Raw genomic sequence first — 17,134 nt, forward strand, 5'->3', positions numbered from 1 at the left:
CCAGTCTTCCCTCGCGCGCCTCCAACTTGTGCAAAATACTGCTGCTCGCTTTTTAACTAACACTTCCAGACGTGAACACATCACCCCCGTACTTTAATCACTTCATCTGCTTCCAGTTGGCCTTAGAATCGATATTAAGCTCTTGATGTTTGTTTTAAAAGCCATTAATGGCTTTGCCCCACCTTATGTGTCCGAGATTTTAACGCTTCACGAGCATAACAGGGCTTTGCGGTCAACTTTTTTTTAGAAGTCCCGAGGTCGAGACATAAGCTGTGGGGTGATAATCGTGCTTTTGCTGTCGCAGTTCCTAAACTATGGAACAAGTTACCCCCTGATATACGTACTATCACTGACCTAGTACTTTTTAAATCTAAGCTCAATACTTTTTTATTGAGATTGGCTTTTAATACCTAGTATTGCTGTGCTTTTTATGTACCGTTTTCCGATTTTATGACATGTTCTGTTTTTATTCCTGTTATTTCCTGATGTTAATGTAAAGCACTTTGGGTACCTTTTTGGTTGTTGTAAAGGGCTCTACAAATAAATGTTGATTGATTGATTGATTGATTGATCCTCCCAACCAGGGCAAGGATGCAAATTTCATTCAATGTTATGACGTTTAAGCAACTTATGTAACCGGCTACCTGACTGAAAGTGACAAAAGAGTGAGATAAATTTGAAAGGACGAAAGTTACACAATGCAGCTGTGACAGAGAGAACTTAAACTGAAATGCTTAATTTGATTTTGTACTCATAGTTATCATCATTTAGTTATTTGTAATTCTGTGCTTTGGTGCTGATGTATGTGGAACTGCTGTTGCAGACCGGAGTCTTTGTGAATAGGGATGGCCCTGACATTAGTTTTTAAATCAGTCAAACAGACTGTCAAGCTACAGCTAGTAAAAAGTCTTTAAACTTGTGATAAAATTCGCCCCATCCTGCATATGATTTTTCTGGCTTTCATTGGAGATTAAGACGTTATGCCTCCTAAAGGCACTTCTGTATTGGATATTATTATTTTAGAGGTGTTCATGTTATTGTGTCCACCCTTGTTCAGACCTAACAGACTGCTGGTAACATCCTAGATTCTCCATTTTCTTTATTTCACATTTTTCTCTGTTTCTTCTTTGCATCTTAATCCTCAGCTTTGCTCGTTCCTCATTTTTCTTCTCTCTAGTTGTCTGTTCCTCCTCCTGTTATCTCCTCTTTCAATGGCGGAGGCAGTGTGGCCCCCAGAGAAGCCCTGGGGGGCTGTAAAGGTCTTTGAGCTAACCCCATTACACCGCTGAGAGGATGGGGACACTGACACTAATGACTGTCAAAGCCATGCGGCTAGCCCTCGTAGCCCTCGTGTTAAAGGAGCACATACTGTATACTGCTGCAGCACTGTGTCGGAGAGATAAGAGGCTCTTTAAAGGGGTCACACACACACACACACACATAGACACATCCACTATTGGATGTCAATACAATTACATGTCATGGTCAATTCCAGTGGAAGGAGGATTCAGTGTAGTCTCTGAGTGATGATGCATGGTCATGGCTCTATATTGAAATGCAGTGATCTATACTACGGTTGTTCCAACACGTGTTGCAGAAATAACTGCAGAGGAACCTTTTTTTTAACATAATGCCACTCTGCTCATTGGGCTCGCTGACTTATGCTGAAATGGCTCGTTGCTGTTTATTTTCTATGTATTTTGCTTGTCAGTTAATCTGCAATTTACAACACTGGAAGGCGGGCCTAGTGTTTCAAGGATTGGAAATGGATTGTGCTTTATTATGATTCTTTACGATTCGTTACGATGCTTTAAGCTGCCGACCAGCAGGGCTTCTTGTGTTCCTGTACTCGTGCAGTGACTTTTTCCTCACACATCCCCATCCTGATTAAGCTCTATGCTACTACTGTTCTTCCTTCCCTAACTTGTAAAAACTTGGAAGGTTTTCTTTCTTACTGGCATTGTCTTACGTCGCACCTTTGTCACCTGCTGAGCTGAATCAGAGATTGATTCGCAAGCGAGCATCGGTCAAGGCAGTGAGGCGACGCACACAAGACTGAACATGATTGACAGGCATCATGTGATTGATTAACATTAGCAACATTAGCCAGCTGAAACCATAATATCACTCTATATTTCACATGCTTGGCAGTAATGTTAGCTTTTCAAATGAAGGTCCCTCCATGAATCGAAGGTCCAGCTGATGTTGATCCTAGTTTTACCCCCCGACGTCGGTCACATTCTTGTTTTGCAAGACAAGCTTCATTAGATATAGCTTTGTTTTTTTTGCGCTTCCGTACAGTTTGTGTTGGACTCTGAGTTGTGATGGGGGCTGGTCGTTTGTTGGCGTTAGTGGACTCCATTTCTAACCAAATGTTAGCTGTGGTTGCACACTGTTAGCCCTGTAGCTGAAAATAAAGGCACTCGCGATCGCGCATGATGTCACATCACGTCACATTTTCCCGGAAAAACATCCTGCATTCTTCACATTAAAAGCATCTACAGGCTGATAGGGGAAACCCAGAAAGTCGTGGAAGGTCTATTTTTTAAGGTTAGGTTACAACCTGTTCACACATTGGCAATAAAAAACGATTATAAGTGTAAAAACTTACATACAGACCCTTTAACAGTGTCAATGTGTATTTTTTTAAAACACGTTTTCACCGGCATAAATACTTCGTATTAACACATTATCACATTTACACCATACGTCTCGCACTGAAACCGGTTCCCTTAGTGCACACACACACATGCGTGACATGTTCTTACATTGTCACTTCCATGCTCTAGCGTTAACATGTGCACGTTCTCTTAAGAGCACACATGGACCCAGACATATTAATTCATTCATTCTATGCCACGCTCACACGGCAGCACCCCATTGCTAGGATAAGAGGTGTAAGCCCAGCTTCTCTCCATTTAAACTACTCCAGCACTTTAGATGCCTGCACGGTCTGCATTCCCAGACAGGCATAACTCTTAGAAGCTACAGTCTAAGCACATAGCATGGCATTTTACTGGCCTGTTGTGTTATTGTGACAAAGATCAAAGGTTGAACTTGAAAAGTCCTCTGCAGAGAAAGGCCTGCCAAAGGTGGTATTACATTTATGTCGAGTTTTTCCAATGGCATGTTTTACAGTGAACAGTCACGTCCTGCGTGAGTGAGTCAAACAATAAGAGGCTTTAACAAGCAATAAAAAGACACTTACAACTGATAAGGCATCTCTCTTAGTTTAATGAAGGGCTCAGTCAACCTCTTGCTGCTGCACTTTATTAAAGACAACCACTAGAGCGTTTTAATTCGAAGGCCTGCAAGCATGTAAAACGGATGGATAAAGGGGATTTTGGAGGAATGCTGAAGAGTTCATGGAACTCATCAAGAAGAGGGGATGATGGATGCTCCAGACACACTCAAGACTGTACATATGGCTTTATCATCAGCCACTGAAGGAAGGCTATATAATACCTGATCACCACTTGTACTGTCCTTGTCAGCACAACAGGCCAGCTTTAGAAAGACGTCTTAGTCTGCATTCTTTTTTGTTACTGCATGTTCAACCCTTTCCCCTTTTAACAAAATGTAGACATTTTCTCACGATTCATTGCTATGGCTGGTTACTGTTAAAACATGTTTTTTTATACTATCATCGGTGCAATACAATGTTTCAATACCTATACCAAAACAGTACTTTATTACAATACCTTAGTTTGAGAGATATAAACCCCAAGTTCTCAAGTGTAAATGCTTTTGAAACACAAGCAGCCATACACAAAAATTGATTAAATCAGGATCTATCTTCAGTTTCCTGTCCTTGGTAGTTTTCAGTACCTAGTGCTCTGCATATAGCTTGGTTGGTACAAAATAAAGCATTGACGTTTGATACCATTGCTGTGGTCAAGACCACTTAAGTCAAGTTTGAAATAAGTCCTAGTCCAAGCAGTTTTGAGATCAAGTCAAGATAGGGCCCAAAATGGGAGTCGAGTCAGAATAAAGACAGAGTCTAAACCATCTGAAGACAAAGAGCAACAAAACAAAACAGTGCCATTCAATGTTGATCACGTTGTTGTCTTACAACAATGTCTTGTTCGTGATGACATTACTATAGTTTGATCAAATCAAATGCAGTATGTGCTGAGTAGACTGTACTTGGTCGAGAAAGTCTATAGATGAGAGCGCTGGTTGAGGCCTAGACGAGTCTGAATCAAAACACTCATGGGACTGAGAGTTAAAACAAGTCACACAAGTCAGAGTCAAAATAGCCACAAGTGTGAGACAACACCCATGAATTACTCAAACCCCCCCACCATCATAGGTCCTAAACCCCATGAGACGTGACAACTTGGTGTCAAAACACCCACCAGACCAACTCAAGTCAAGTCAATTTTATTTGTATAGCCCAAAATCACAAATCACAAATTTGCCTCAGGGGGCTTTACAATCTGTACAGGATACGACACCCTCTGTCCTTTACAGTACGACCCTCTTATCGGATATGGAAAAACTCCCCACCAAAACACCCTTTTAACAGGGAAAAAAATGGAAGAAACCTCAGAAAGAGCAACAGAGGAGGGATCCCCCTTCCAGGCTGGAAAGAAGTGCAATACATGTCGTGTGTACAGAGTAACAACATAATGAAAATACAACATAGACAATCCATATGACAACAAATAATTCATATAATGAGAACGTATGTGAGAAGGTGGTTTCAGGAGGATGTTAAGCAGCTAGAGCCAGAGCAACACAACCTCCTCTCCACGCCAGATAGATAGAGCCAGAGCAACACAACCTCCTCTCCACGCCAAATGGCTAGAGACAGAGCAACACGACCTCCTCTCCATGCCAGATAGAAAGAGCCAGAGCAACTCGACCTCCTCTCCACACCAAACGGATAGATCCAGAGCAACACAGCCTCCTCTCCACACCAAACGGATAGATCCAGAGCAACACAGCCTCCTCTCCACGCCAGATAGATAGAGCCAGAGCAACACGACCTCCTCTCTACATTAGAAAGATAGAGCCAGAGCAACCAAGACCAAGTCAAAACACCCACAAGATTGAAACAAGTCTGTGATAATAGAAACATTTTCTCTAGACTGAGACCACACTGAACTACTGCTGCCCTGTTCCATACTGATCGCTATTCATCATTACGGTTCAGAACTTAACGTAAGCCTCAACTTTATATATAGAGTTAAGATCTAGAAACTTGACTTTCACATTCATTTATGTTCTAAACAATTAACACTTTAGTGGAACATAAGACAGCAACTATCAAAGAAAGTAGGACTCTGTGTGTAGCCTCACTGTGAGCTGATCCACGAGCATGTTGGAAAGCAGTGTGATAGTCGGTGTGTGCACACACACACACACACACATGTGGACACTGTCTTCAAGATGAGCCACTCAGCTGTCAGCTCAGCCTTATGTGACAGACGAGGCGCTCAGCAATCTCAGTGACAAGCACAAGATGTCCCGGACCGCCAGAGGCGTGCACACTGACACTGACGCGCACATACACACACCCGGCGTAAAATGTAGCTCAAACAGATGCGCTCAGCTGCGAATCATGCCTAGTGGTCAAATATATGTTTTTAGGGATGAACAGGTTGCTGCAGAGGACAAGGCCAAAGCAAGCGAGTGATCTCTTGACATTTTAACTAATCCCTTCTAGCTTGTGGTTTCTTGCACATTTGGGAGATTTGCTAGCAGCCAGAATTGGCTTTTTCACATATGCAACCTGTCATGTTAGATTGGACGATGACATGGTACAGGCCGGGGATGTGATGGCTCGAACGCTGAAATGGACTGTGATTGGATTTAGATGACACCGCCAGCTCGAGGCTACTGGCCTTTCTGTTCGAGCTGTAGGTTTAGAAGTGGATTCTTTAACTGCTCTGGTGTCTCATACATAACAGACAAAAAATCTCACCACGAAGCCAGCAGTATTAACGAGACTTCCTGTGACACGGCTATACGAGTTGCCTCCCATTGACAGCCTGCGCAACTATTGTATCTTTGCAGATAATACCTGTGATTTTAAATATCATGATACAAACTATAAAAGTTTTCTAGTGTCAGAGCAGATTTTCCGCGGTGTTGCTCAGTTGTTTGCATGCTTCTTAGGGGAGGTGTTATTCGTCATAGTCCAACTTTTGGCGACATTTAGGAATTCCTGTGACTCTCCTTGTTTGTTTATGTACACAAGCCCAGACAGGCCACAGTGGCATTGCGCGATGCGCGTGAGGGAACAGGCTGTACCTGCCACGGCCCCGTGTTTGGTGGCTCAGGGCGAACACACGGTACCTGTCAAAAGCAGTTAAAGCCCCGTTCAGCAGCCTGCCCTGCATGGCATCCCGTCAGACGCCAACTGAACTTTTCACTTGTCAATTCTGAAAGGTTAGCGCTAAAATCAGCAGCGACGGATGCAAATGGATGGATGCTTTCCTGGCATTTTTGGGCAGGGATGCTTCATGCCACCTAGGCCACCTTGTCTGCCCCCTCCTACCTCCTCTCTACTCTGTCATGGCCTCTCTTTAGCCCCTCTGTTACCCTTTCAGAACACATCTGTCTGCGAGGGCAAGTAATACCCAACCCCTTCAGGCCCTGGGTAGTATTTGTTTGGTGTCTAGTTTGTCCTAGATCCATCGCCCACTTAGTTTCCCCTACATATCCAAGATTAACCCAATTAATTCTCTATCAGTAGACATGCATGAGACCCTCTTTGCCAGGCGCTGCCACAGTTATGGCTATTCGAGAACAGGTTTGTAGTTCAATATGTTCAGTAGCCGCATAGTAGCCAGTAACTTATTTTTCAAAACTATTTTTGAGCATTTATTTTTTTAATAGCAAACAATAGAGACACAGACTGGTGAGAATATGACATCATATTTGTTCCTTTTTTTTTTTTAAAGTTATTTTTTGGGGGCATTTTCCATTTTTTTTTATTGAGAGGACAGTGGATAGAGTCTTGGAAAGGGGGGAGAGAGAGAGTGGATGCGGAAAGGGCCACAGGCCGGATTCGAACCCGGGCCGCCGCGGTCAGGACCAAGCCTTGTTACATGGGCGCCCGCTCTACCAACTGAGCTAACCCAGGCGCCCTGTTCCTGTTTTCTTGAGATCACCCCCTGAACAGACTTAACCAGTTCAGTTCAGTTCAGTACAGAAACAGATCAATCAATCAACCGAGCATTTCTGTTGATTACATGGTCTTGGAAATAGACCGTGACAAACCTACAGTGGTCGAAACATGTTGGCTTTTTAAATGATTTAGCCGCTACAATAAAGGCTTTTTAATATATTTCCTTCCTCGTTGCCACTTATTTTGGTATTTTAGAGTACCTGGATTGCCTTCCTGTTCATCCTGATTTTTTCCTTCTGTTTTCCAAAAGCACCTGACACGTTTTGTCTTACACACAGAGCAACTAGTTATCTCTCCTTCCTTAGAAATATGTTTTGTAAATATTGTTGTGTCACAAAGAATAACGATTTCTCAAACATCATTATTAGTTACCAAGATGGTGTTGTCTTTGATAGAAACCTTTATTATCTGTCTGTTCCAGGGTTTTATCTACTACAGTGTGACTTCCAAATACTTTAATACTTTAATAGGAAAACAATACTAATCTTACCATAAATTATCAGGGCACTAATCATAAGTGCCCTGATAATTTATGGTAAGATTAGTATTGTTTCTTTAAATAGTGATGTATGTTTGATGTTTTCTCTCTGACATGTATTTTTCTTTTCTTTTCTCCTCTTCCTGTTTTTTTTTCATGGTGCAATGTATATGTGATGATGTCACTTTCTCAACCAATAGGGATGGCAGACACTTCCAATCATCCAATCACATTGTTTTGGTGGTGTTTAAAAGAACACACACCACCATTTTATCTTCTTAATGTCCTGATGAAGGTCCTCGGTGAATGAAACGTAGACTAATAAAGCAGAAAAAGTATGTGCAGGAGCAAGTAATTTTTTTTATTTGGAAACGTACACGTTTGAGGGGATCTACTCCCAGCACCACAAACAATTTTGAGAATGCGGATGTTGACCTCTCCTTGAATGTTGTCATGTGTACCCAGCTATTTGATGGCCTAATGGTACAGTAAACATTTGGCGAATGAAGCATGGTGTACTGGGAAACGGTTGTGCAAATATTAATATGATATTAATATTGATGGACTTGCATCCCAACACTGTCCCATAGGACACTGAATCATCTTTTAATATAATGCCCTGCTGTTTCAGGTGGAACTGAAGATGAAGTACAATGACCAACACTGCAAATCCAGAGGTCTTCTCCCAGGCCAGCGTTGGTACGAGATTCAGGCCTACAGAGCCCTAAACCAGGCCCTGGGAAGGTAAATCTGTCCTCTACAGCTAGTGTGTTATTGAAGATTTGCTTTTGTGCTCTCTGTCTTTTATACTTAAAACCCCTCAAACTTCATTTTTTCAGGTGTATCCGCCACAAGAATGACTGGGGTGCCCTAATTCTAGTGGATGACCGTTTCAGGAATAATCCCAATAAGTACATCACAGGTACTCAATACTGTTTACAGTGTGTGACATTTAATAACTGCACAGCCCCTCAACTTGAACACTAGATGGCAATAGTTATCCACTGTAAGATTTTGATGTGTGTGTGTGTGTGTTTGTGTAATCTTCAGGTCTGTCTAAATGGGTCCGCCAGCTCGTCCAGCATCATGACACCTTCAGCAATGCCATGCAGTCTCTGGCAGCGTTCTCTCAGGTGCAACAGAAGGTGGAGGTGGCTCCTGTAGACAGTCAGACCCTCAACTCTACTGTCTCATCTCCAAACGGTCACTTGTCAGTAACTGTAGAGGGACAGGGTCTGCCTCAGACACCCCGCTCAGGGGTCAAACTGCCTGAATCCCAGCAGGACACAAGCCCCTCCACCACCTATTCTTTTTCACGTACACAGTTGAAAGCTGTACAAAGTGAGAAAACAGGTGAGCTACATTGAAAAGTTGAAAGTAGAGTTTTGGTGCTGCAAGGTTAATATCTCTTTCAAGTCTTATTAGATATGAGTAAGTGCAAGTTCAACGAGATCTGGTTTGAGAACTGCGCATTTACGGTAGAAAATAATGAATTTGATGCCCACTGCACCTCGTGCAAGAAAACGCTCAAATTAGGAACTTTGGGTATAAAGGCATTAGAGTCACATATATTTGTAAAAAATAAAAAGCTTTACATTAAAGAAAAATAGGGTAAAAGATCAGACGGGCATCATTCTGTATTTCTCTTATTGTCAACAAACCCAAAAAGACCAAAACGATGGTATTGGTACCTGCATGCCTACAACAAAACTAGAACCTTAGACAAACTAAAACAAATCCCATAAAAAACAACAATATGTTACTCTGTCTCTTAATACTTAGCTCTCAGCATTAAGCCCATTTGTTTTACTGGAGATGCTGGTCTTGCATGTGTGTAGTCATAGTCATTTTTTACAAAGGCTCAGTCATTTAGTAAATATTCTATATAATATACGTTTTCTGCAGCGGATTACTCCACATTTGGTGCTCTAGTGAGTATTTGTGGCAGCAGGATGGTGTGAGTGGGATTGATTCAATGAACTACAGTGTGTATGTTCATCATGTTAATAGAGGAACATGTCACCCAGTGTAACGGTGTGGCTCATTGATGTGTTTTTAATAGTGTTTGGGCAACAATGGAGCTCCATGGCACAGAGGAAGACGACATATCAGGCTTTAATACACAGTACTTACATTCATTATTGTTTTTGGTCTTTTCAAGAGATTTTTTTAAATATATTGTATTATAATATTGTCAGATTTATCCTTTAATCCAGAATGTAAGAGTGGATTTCTCTTATCTTGGTGGAACGGTTAGTAGCAACATGAAAGAGTTAGAGTTTAGCCTTTCATTATGAAATATAAGTTGTGTGAAAAGCTAGGGAACCCAAAGTGACACCGAGCTGACAATAAAACACCTTCAACTACACGCTTTATGTAGACAACAATGTTTCCCTCTGCTTGACACTGGTTTAAATCCGGTATATTCCTAAGAAGTAAAGAAATACTGCTTTTTTTACGTCAATTTCAGTATGTGCTTTCAATCTATATCCTTCATGATTGGGAATGCGATGAAGATGTCTTGTTCTCCTATTGTGGCCGACAAATGTAGCCAGTAGAACCACACTGTTCCACACTGTCTGAGACTTAGTTCATCTCTTCTTTCTTCACAAATTATGACATTTAAAGTATCCAGTTTTCAAAAGACAGCGATCAAAATGTCATTTTTTGTGCTCAGCGACGTATGAGCATGACATCACCGCAAGAAAATATCTTTAGGTGACATGTTTGCACATCGCCTTGGCTAGCACCCATTGTCTTCGGGGTCATGACAAGGTTGAGCTGTTTGCCCCGTTGAATTCTGTGTGGTGGATAGGGGTGGTAGCAGAGCAGTAGCAGACCCCCCCACCCCTCCCTCATATAATGGGGGTGGGGGCCATGGGATCAGTTGAGTGGCTCGCCTCATTACTGTAAGGTCTTTTGCGTGCCTGAGTGGCGCTGGAGCGAGCTGATGAGCAGATGTTGGACTGTTGCTTTTAATTAAATCCCCTTGACCTTTGTTTGGATTATATTGAGCGTAAGCCTGCATTTATATCTTTCTTTATAAGATAGCCTTGGCAGCCACGGTGCTCTGCATACCAGTCTCATTTCATGGTGAGACTTAAAAGCTTCTTTGTGAGTCTTGACGTGTTTGCTCTGTTGTCATTGTCAGAGTTGGGTTATATGCCAGTATTAGGTTAATAAATATCCACTGTAAAACTGATTTTGAACATTTTGTTTCCTTGATGCAGAAGGGTGGAATACGATGCACAGTCCCCCGGCACCAGCAGAGCCCCTATCGCATCAAAAAAGAACAACTCAAGATCTGTACCCCATGTTCAACTACAGCCCCATCAGCACCCGCTTCAAGAAGCCAATCTTTAAAGAAAAGGTGCCCAGTAATTCCAGCCAGCCTTTGGAAACATCTAACCATTCGGAGCACAATGAGACACGGCAGATCTCCGCTCCACAAACAAAGACTGAGACAACTTGTGTTAAAGAACACGCTGGAGACAGTTCCAGTGAAACCAAAGTGGATCCGGCTGTGGAGTCTGCTCCAGTAACAACCCCTCCCAGCTGTGAAAGTGAACTGCCCTCAGCGGACAATCCAGGCGAAGATGAAAAGGAGGAGGAGGAGGACCAAACTATCTTCTATACTCCAGAACTTTTCGATGGTGAAGGCAACGAAGGCAGCCCACAGAAAGAGACCGAGACCAAGTCACCTCCCGACATGGTTTTGGGGACGGAGAGCCCGGTCCTGCTGTCAGAAGAACTTTTTGGCTCTGAGCAGGCCCGAGGGCAAGGGCAAGCTTCTGCTTCTGATGGACAGAGTGCTATTTCAGTCAGTAAGGAGAGCGCAGAGCTGTCACAGGGTCAGGAAGAAGAAATCATAGGGCAGAAGCAAGGTGAGGAGGGAGAGCAGGTGGATAACAAGAGCAGGCAGACAGGCAGTAGGCTTCGCAGGGTGTCCAGGTCCAGGCAGCAAGCTCCCTCCACTCTAACAGGTAACTAACAACCTGGGCACAAGAAATATTCTCTGTAAATATGAATGGCTCATATGCAAATAAAGTGCAAATATCAAGTTCAATGCACTTTAGCTTAGCAGTAGATTGATATTAAAACAGTTATTGCAGCGCAGTGTACCATATTCAGTTCACAGTAGTATCTACATATGTTACAGCTGCCTCAGGCGGCCAGCCCACACTCTCTGACCACGCATACAGTAGATGATGAGGCTTCAGTACCTCTCAGATCATCTTCTAATGTAGTGTGACAGCACATCTTATTAAGGCCATAAAGGCCGGTTCTCAGTTTAAAAAAAAAAACCTGCATAACTAACCAACAGCATTGAAACTGCAGCGCTGATTGAATGTGCCTTTTAACGAATCATTAAAATACAAAACCATAAACTAATTTGTTTTTCCGATGAAGTAGGTAATCATTTCGTTCTGTTTTAATGATGTGCTTGTAGATTATGGGTGGGGAACGTGGATGGTTAGACATGCCTGATTTAACCTAAAGAAGAGACCTTTATATATTTTTTTTCAATTCCAATTATAAAATAAATAATATGTGCCGTGAACTCAAGTGGTGTGGACACACATTCGTTTTACGTCCAGTACAAGCATTCATATACATTCTATTAAGTCATAATAAAATGAAATGTTAGCATTTCATTCTCATCATTTCTCCTGTTGCAGTGTTTTTTTTTCTCTTCTGTAATCATATAGACATGTAGCCAATTTCAGTGGTGGAAGTACAGAACAAAAGTGCTCCTAATGCAGAATTTCCCCTGTCAGTGTTGTGTTATTCTATTATATGTCAGAGAGAGGTACTTTACTGTTGTAGCTGGTGGTGGTTGAGATCATTTTAAGTACTTTATATACTGTTGTGTAGTTTAATCTAAAACAATCACAACATAACATCATATTTTCTAAACTGATAATCTGTTTGAAATCTTAATCCGAATATTAACTAGTAACTACAACTGTCAAATAAATGAGGACTAAATTATACAATATTTCCCTCTCAAATGTCTTAGAATTAAAGTACAAGTAGCATAAAATTGAAATACTGGAGTAAAGTACAAGTACATCAAAACTGTATAGTTTCGAAACAATACTTGAGTACGTTCACCACCTCCCAATTAGACTGTGCTGCACATTAAAGACAAAATGTTATATTATATTCTAATATTGTGTCCATTATTTATATCAATGAGGTTAGAGTAGAATAGTAGAAACACCTATCAGTATAACAACACAATACAATTCAACAACCGCACAAACTACAGCCTAAAAAATGATACTAAAGTTGAGCCAATTTCAACAAAACTAAACATTATAACGATGAACATTATAATGAAGTTATGGTTTATTGCAGGACTGTAGTATTAGACTGCACTTTTTTAGCTAGCTAGACTAGCTAGACTAATTTGGCTACTGGGTGTCTCTACCACTACTGCAGTATACGTTAAAATATGTTCACCAAAAAAATAACTGGCATATAATTCATCTAAATTCATATACTATTCATTTATGAATGAATCATTTGTTTAATATTTGTATAACTCATTGACATTTAGACCTTAACCTCTTTTTTGTGTTTTATTCTTGGAGGTAAACAGTGATTATTTGTGACCTACGTATGTGTAATCAGCACTTTAATGGCCATATGTGATTGTTTGAGTCTGAGGAGCTGAGGTAATTTAATCGAGCCAATGCTAAATGCAGAATCATCAAACGGTCTGAGTTGAAGGGAGACCAAAAATAAATGAGATTGAACATGATTACACTGATGTGATTTGTCTCATTACAGCGCAAAACTTCACCAATGTGTGATTTGCGCAGACGAGCCGAGTAGACAAGTGTTCCATTAAAGCCTTTCTTTGCTCATCAGCTGCCTCCCCGAGACCCTTGTGTATGTAATCGTGCATGGCCACTCGTTAACATCATCAAACCACGGCGTGGAGAGGCCAGCGAATGTGTGTTAAAAGCACTTAATAGGGAGCCCACATTACTGAAAGACTCAGTAATGGCTGTGAATGACCCATTAAACTAATTCAACTTTTTCCTCAACCCCAAATCATTAAAGCTACACTGAAACAACATTTTTAGTTCAAAAATACAGAGCTTAGGCAAAATCACAAAGAAGAAATGCAACAGAAAAGGTGCTACATACACATTAAAGGGGACATATCATGAAAAACTCCCTTTTTCAGTGCTTGTATAAGACAACCCAGTTGGTTCTTTGTGGGCTGTCTCGATCAGAAAACATGTGATTCAAAAAGCCATTCAGATTTAGCTCCTCTTCATACGTCACATGCAGACTCGGAATATACCGCCCATGGATTTGTTTTTGTTTAGTTTATTTTTTTTTGTTTTTTACGGTCATTCAACAATTTGACCACACAGTTATAAAAGTGGTTGAGTAGAACTAAATGAAAATAAAATCAAACATAATATTCTCACCAAAAATAAAATGTTAAGGCTGAAGCCTGAGGTCATTGTGCATAACTTTGAGAACTACCTTTTGCAAAGGTGCTCCATATTTTTCTCGCAAGCCAATCGGAGCAGACTGGGCTTTTTCAGGAGGGGGTCTTAAAGAGACAAAACAGAGCATTTCAGACAGAGGGTGAATACAGGTATATGCAGACGGACAGTATGAGAAAAATAATGTGTTTTTTTAACATTAAAGCATGTAAACATGTTCTAGTAGAAATTCAAAATACTACTATGAACATGGAAATAAGCACGATATGTCCCCTTTAATTGAAATCCCACAGATTTATGCGTTTTGATTCAATTCTGACATTGTGAATGCTCTGTCTACATAAAGTGATTGATCAGAAGTTTAGAGTGAAACGCAAACTTTCCCCTCTTTCACAATTTTTTCAGACAAGAGGTTTGACTGAAAAAGTGTGACTCACCACTGGTGTAACTGTAGGCTGCCCTCATTAGTAAACGGAAAGAGTGATTCCCAACCAGGGGTATATACAGTATGTGTACACCAGCGGGAGGGTCAATGTTGAAAGATTGTGGATTGGCTTCAGCTAATATAAAAAAAATAGAAATGATTAAAAGAGGAAAATAAGATGACCTTTAGTATATTTCTCACAGTAACCAGTGAACTACCAGCTACAGTTTGTTGACTGCAGAGGACACGCTCACAGTCTGCTATAACACCTGACCACCACCTGCAACAACTGCAAGTATGTGAGAAATAGTTAGCAGGCGTGCACAGAAGTAATGAAATGATTAACTAAAAGTGCTGCCACTTACACACAAGTGTAGATACTATGAGACCTATAGCCTAAACACAGTTATTTCCAGGATAACTCGGCCTTGTATGAAATAATGTCCACCTTCTGATATCAGTAGTGTTACATAACATACAGTTTCAAATCCATTTAAGAAGAAAACTTTTAGAACATGACGGGTGGTGTTTTCTTGAGCTCATCATCTCTCACTGCTGTTTATAGCTGCCAATCTGTGATGCTGCCCAATAGGGTTGGGAACCACCAGAGGCCACATGATACAGTAGGCTCGTTTGAGATGAACTGCGCCTCGCCTGGAAAATAGATGAGATCAGGCGGCAGCAGCAGGGGGCGGAGACTAAAAGCTGCGGTCAAGTCGGACAGTTTCCAGCAGCCTTCACTGAATTTACAGGAAGTCACAGAAAAAGTTCCTTCCTGTTGGATCCGATCTGTAGGCTACTTGTAATTTTGTAGACTTTTCTACACGTGGTGTTTGTTGTCAAAACTAAGAGCCAATCAGCTCTTTGATCAGGCGACAGCCAGGCGTTTCCCATCATGCCCTGGGTTGGTGGAGAGCAGCTGCGGCCGCCTCATTCTCGTGAGGTCATTGTTGCCCACATGTGCATGACGTCAGAGGAAGTCGGCATCAAGTCGGACACAAATCTAACTAGCATGCATTGCGTGGCGATTGCCGGTGATCGATTCTGCGCAGGCCTGACTCATCTCGAACGAGCCTAATATTATCACGATACAATCTTATTGCAATTTCAAACATTCTGCGATATACTGAATATTGCCATATATTGAGATTTATTACCTTTTTCAACTGCAAATTAAACCATACAGTTTGTCAACATCTGTTTTATTTAACAAGAAACAGTTTTCACTCTGTTGAGGTCAGAGGTCAAGGGACCCATTTGAAAATGGCCATGCTAGTTTTTTCCCGCCAAAATTTAGCCTAATTTACGCGTTATTTAGCGTTCTTCCCGAAAAGCTAACATGACATGGTTGGTACCAATGGCTTCCTTAGGTTTTCTAGTTTCATATGAAACCATCTTCCCTAGCTTTAAGACTGAGCCCGCTACAACTTCTGAAAGACAGAATAGCGGCCGTTGGACTGTTAAGAGGTTATTAGTTTATATAATAAAAGATCGATATTTGACGTCTGTATCGATACAATATCGCCACGCAAAACATTGCGATACTATGCTGTATTGATTTTTTTCCCCACCCCTACTGCCCAATGCAGATTTAAAGAACAGGCACCGGTTACACTAATCACTTCTCCAACAACATTGTTTATTCCAGCTCAGGAAAACATGAATACCAGATGTGTCTATTTGCTAAAAAATGTGACTTCCTGACAGGTGGAGGCTGTGGAGCCAAGAGTGCAGGGAGAGTCAGTCTTCAGCAGATTAAGACCAGGAGCAGCCAGAGGAGGACTGACAAGGGTCATGATCATGAGTTAAAGGTGATGATGAGGTTGGGGTTGAACAGCAGACCATCCCGAGCCAGACACGTCAGAGTATACAGCTCAAAAATAGACGTAGTTCAAGAGAATGCTAATCAGGTTCATTTTTGGCCAGAGGTTCAGGACGATGGCGGGATTACCTGCCAATCTAGTATAAATGACAGAGTGACGGAGTCAGGAAAGCCCTCTGTGGTTGTAAGGAAACACAAAGCTCTTAAAATAGTGCCCACCACACCTGGTAGTTCCACAAGGACTGAGTTTGACATTGTGACTCCCAAACAAGAAGACATCGGGGGTCTGCAAGAAGCTGGAGCAGCAAGATGTAGTCCTACTAGTCAAGAAGTGGATGGTCCAGGAAGTCAACGCATCGAAGCAAAAGGTAAACTAATCTATATAGAACTTGTACGGTCTGAACAATCAATGCATGCACATGCCAGGGTTGATGAGCACACTGGAGAAGGTTGAACTAGGGAGCAATTTTGCTTTACATTGTGCAATGCAGATAAAATACAAGACTAAAAAAACAGAATTACATCATGATTTAAAGTGTTGAATAAACTGGTATTATTAGCGAACTATCACTTTAAATGCTGTCTAATATTTTTGACTTTATATCATTGTTTTATATCCTGCTGCATTGGTGTTGTTTCTTGGTATGCAGCTACTTTATTTGATTAAACTGAAACTTAACTTACATTTTTTCAACCAAGCTATAAAGGTCCAGAGATCTTGCCAGCAGAAACGCAGGAGATTTAACAAAACCTCTGCAAAAACAAAGGTAGGTGACAAGTTAACTTTTTTTCAGCAAGATAT

The 17,134-nt window shown here is 41.3% G+C and overlaps 2 protein-coding genes across 8 annotated transcripts in view; one reads left to right on the forward strand and one right to left on the reverse strand.

The window, feature by feature from the left end:
- The window catches only part of LOC141770481 (tyrosine kinase receptor Cad96Ca), a 159,481-nt gene that overhangs the window by 141,176 nt on the left and 1,171 nt on the right, over positions 1–17,134 (reverse strand). The window lies entirely within an intron of this gene.
- Positions 1–17,134, forward strand: part of brip1 (BRCA1 interacting helicase 1) — an 81,725-nt gene that overhangs the window by 32,708 nt on the left and 31,883 nt on the right. For all 7 annotated transcript variants that reach the window (XM_074640010.1, XM_074640008.1, XM_074640009.1 and 4 more), the window contains 6 exons: positions 8,248–8,360; positions 8,456–8,538; positions 8,667–8,969; positions 10,847–11,599; positions 16,218–16,700; positions 17,032–17,099. In XM_074640010.1, the coding sequence (XP_074496111.1) occupies positions 8,248–8,360; positions 8,456–8,538; positions 8,667–8,969; positions 10,847–11,599; positions 16,218–16,700; positions 17,032–17,099 (1,803 nt within the window). The remainder of the gene's footprint in view (positions 1–8,247; positions 8,361–8,455; positions 8,539–8,666; positions 8,970–10,846; positions 11,600–16,217; positions 16,701–17,031; positions 17,100–17,134) is intronic.

Source organism: Sebastes fasciatus, chromosome 7, assembly GCF_043250625.1.
Source record: "Sebastes fasciatus isolate fSebFas1 chromosome 7, fSebFas1.pri, whole genome shotgun sequence".
Lineage (NCBI taxonomy): Eukaryota > Metazoa > Chordata > Actinopteri > Perciformes > Sebastidae > Sebastes > Sebastes fasciatus.